General features: G+C 20.5%; 1 protein-coding gene across 1 annotated transcript; it reads right to left on the bottom strand.

Annotated features, from left to right (window-relative positions):
* Nucleotides 1–1,340: 1,340 nt before the first annotated feature.
* On the bottom strand, nucleotides 1,341–1,508 carry M431DRAFT_102697 (hypothetical protein; the record flags this gene model as incomplete). The annotated part of the gene is made up of 1 exon (XM_024911475.1): nucleotides 1,341–1,508. A coding segment is annotated over one exon (168 nt), but the record flags the coding sequence as incomplete, so codon positions are not given.
* Between the last annotated feature and the right edge of the window lie 1,687 nt (nucleotides 1,509–3,195).

Here is a 3,195-nt window from a genome sequence, read left to right as displayed (position 1 = left end):
ATCTTAATTAATTTATTTTTACATTAATTAGAATTAACGTTAATTTCCGTTAATTGCTTTTTAATTAGCTACGTAGCCTAACGTTAATCTAGGAGTGCCTACCCTATAGGCCCCTTATTATAATTATAAGAGCTAGGTTATAATATAATTCTCCCCTCCTATTAGTCTTATCCCTAAGACTAGGTAATTTAGTATATAAGTATTTATACCTTCTACTTATAAGTATTTTTTTTATTCTATTACCTATTTATTACTAAAATAACTTTCTACGTTTAAAAATCTACTAACTTAGCTAATATAAAAGGAAAGAAAAAGAAACTTAATAAAAGTATAGCCCTTACTGCTTTTATATTATTATAATCTATTAAAATAAAACCCTGCTTTTATTACGAAAAAAAAGGATTTTAATATTTAGCTTCCAAGGTTAACTTAAGTTGCTGCTTAAAGTATATTAAGGATTATAAATCTTATTATAAGGTATTTTTTATACTTTAATAATTATTATATATTTTCCGTTAGTATAACTAGCTTAATAGTAAAGTTAAAGTTATTAAAGAGGAAATTATAAATCTTATAGCTAAAGTTATTTATCTTTAGAAATAATATAAAGAATAGTTTAAAAAGGTAGTATATATAGTATCCTAAAGTATTAATAATTTAGCAGAGTTAGAGTAGTTAAAATAGAAGGAGCGTAAGGTAAAGGCTGCTCTTTAGGCTACTATAATATAGTTAGTAAAGGGTTTTTCTAAGGTTATCCTTACTTCTTTAGAATTAGTAAATTATTTAAGGATGTTATTAATAAACCCTAAGCTAGTATAATCCCTAGGCTTTAGTAAAGTTTTTCCACTAGTGCTATTAAGTTCTTAAGATACTTAATAAGTTTTTATATTTCTTTTTTTTCTTCCTCTTTTTTTTATTATACTTTATAGTATTATTTACTATTTTCTCCTATTTTTATTATATTAATATCTTTTACTTTATATTCTTTTTCCTTTTCTTTAATAATAATTTTATCTTAGATAAATTTTTTAATTTCTTTATTAATTTATACTTTTTTTAATAAGGAGATATAAAATATTAAATATATATATTTCCCTTATTTTTCCTATTATTTTAGAAGTTTAAGTTTATAGTTTACTTCTTTAATTTTTTTTTAAAATTTTATAAGGTCTTAGTTTTTTAAAATCAAGTTTATTACTTAGCCTATTTATTTTAATATTTACTTACTTATTTCCTTATATATATTAGTAGAGCTAGATTATATCCCCTTTTTAAAAGGTTAGTCCTTTAATCCTATTTCTATCTACATATTTAATTATCCTTTATTAGATAAATTTAAATTATCGTCGCAGTTTATTATATAATTTAATTATATCTTCTGCCTTAATTATAGCTTTTTTAATATTTTCCCCTTGCCTTAGTAGTCGGTAGGCTTTAGGTTTAAATCTATAGTTTAGGAAGAATGGTAATTTCTTAGTTAATTTAAATTCTATATTATTATATATAAGTTATATAATAGGGAGGAGTTCTACTTAGTTGTTTTACTTAAAATTAATATAATAGCGTAAATAAGTCTTAATTATTTAGTTAATCTTTTCTATTTATCCGTCTGTCTATAGGTAGTAAGTTATACTAGCCTTATAATTTATTCTTAGTTTAGCTATAAGTACTTTTTAGAATTTAAATATAAATATATTTCCTGTGTTAAAAATTATATCTCCTAATAGTCTATAGTTACTTATAATATATCTTATTCTTACGTAAGCTAATTCTTCTGTATTACTGGCTTCCTTAAATAATATAAAGTAGGTTATTTTTGTAAGTTTATTAACTACTATAAAAATACTATTATAAAGTACCTTTATAACTAGTTTTTTTAAAGGAGGTAGTTTAGTAATTAAGTTAAATAAAATTAATTCCTATAGTTATTATAGTATAAGTAGTAGTTATAGCTGTCCGTAGGGTTTATACTTAAAGCTTTTGGCTTATTTATATATTATATATTTTAATATAACCTTCTATACCTATTTCTTAATACCTTTAAATTTAAAGTATTATATAATTTACTATATAGTTTTTCTGATTTTATAGTATTCGTTAAGCTTATGTATATAGACTGATTTTACTACTTTACTTCGTAAGTCTTCTGGTACTTAGATAAGTCTATTTAGTATTAGGTATTTAATATTTATAAAAATACCTTTTAAGTATTATTTATTTTCCTAGTTTTTAACGTATTTCTTTATATTATTAATAATTAGGTTATTTATCTTAATTTAGTATAAGGTATTAATTAATTAGATAATTAAGTCTTTATACTAGTTTTTCTTTAGTATTTATACCTTAACTTCTGGGATTTCTTAGAAGTAGTTTAGGCACCTGCTAAGTATATTAGTACATTTATTATCTAATCTGCTATAGTATTTAATAGTAAGCTTAAATTTAGAGAGTTACTTATAGTATTTAACTTATTTATAAAATAGTTTTTATATTATTATAAAGTAAGTAATATTTTAGTAGTTTATAAAGATTATTATTAAAAATTAACTTCCTTTATAATAGTATTTTTAATACTATTTACTAAGCGTTTAATATATAGCTATAAACTCTTTATTATAAATAAAATATTTAAGTTTTAATTTATATAATTTCTTAAAGAAGTAGGTAATAGGCCTAAGCTTTTTTTTCTTTATATTATTTAATTAACTAAGTACTTCTTTAATTATATAATCTAAGGTATTAGTTTTAATTATAATAGGTTTATTTAGGTTAAATATTATAAATACTAGTATACTTATAAAAGCTTATTTAAGGTATTTAAAGGCTGTTAAAGCATCTTATATTAATTTAAATTTAGTATCTTTTTTTATTAAGTCTATAAGTAATAAAGTAATTTTTAAGAAGTCCTTAATAAAGCGTTAGTAGTAATTAGTAAGTCCTAAAAAGCTTTATACTTACTTAACATTTTATAGCAGTTCCTAATTATTAATTACCTTAAGTTTCTTAGGGTTTATTTAAACTTTACCTAGGGTAATAATATATTCTAAAAATATAACCTTTTATATATAAAAGTTATATTTCTTAGGTTCTACTAGGAGTTTATTATCTTAAAGTATTTATAATACCTTTTTAATATATTCCTTATGTTTTTTTAAGTTTTTAAAGTAAATAAGGATATTATTAAGGTATATAATA

The sequence above is a fragment of the Trichoderma harzianum genome (assembly GCF_003025095.1).
Source record: "Trichoderma harzianum CBS 226.95 unplaced genomic scaffold M431scaffold_158, whole genome shotgun sequence".
NCBI classification, from domain to species: domain Eukaryota; kingdom Fungi; phylum Ascomycota; class Sordariomycetes; order Hypocreales; family Hypocreaceae; genus Trichoderma; species Trichoderma harzianum.
This window is presented reverse-complemented; position numbering and strand designations above follow the sequence as displayed.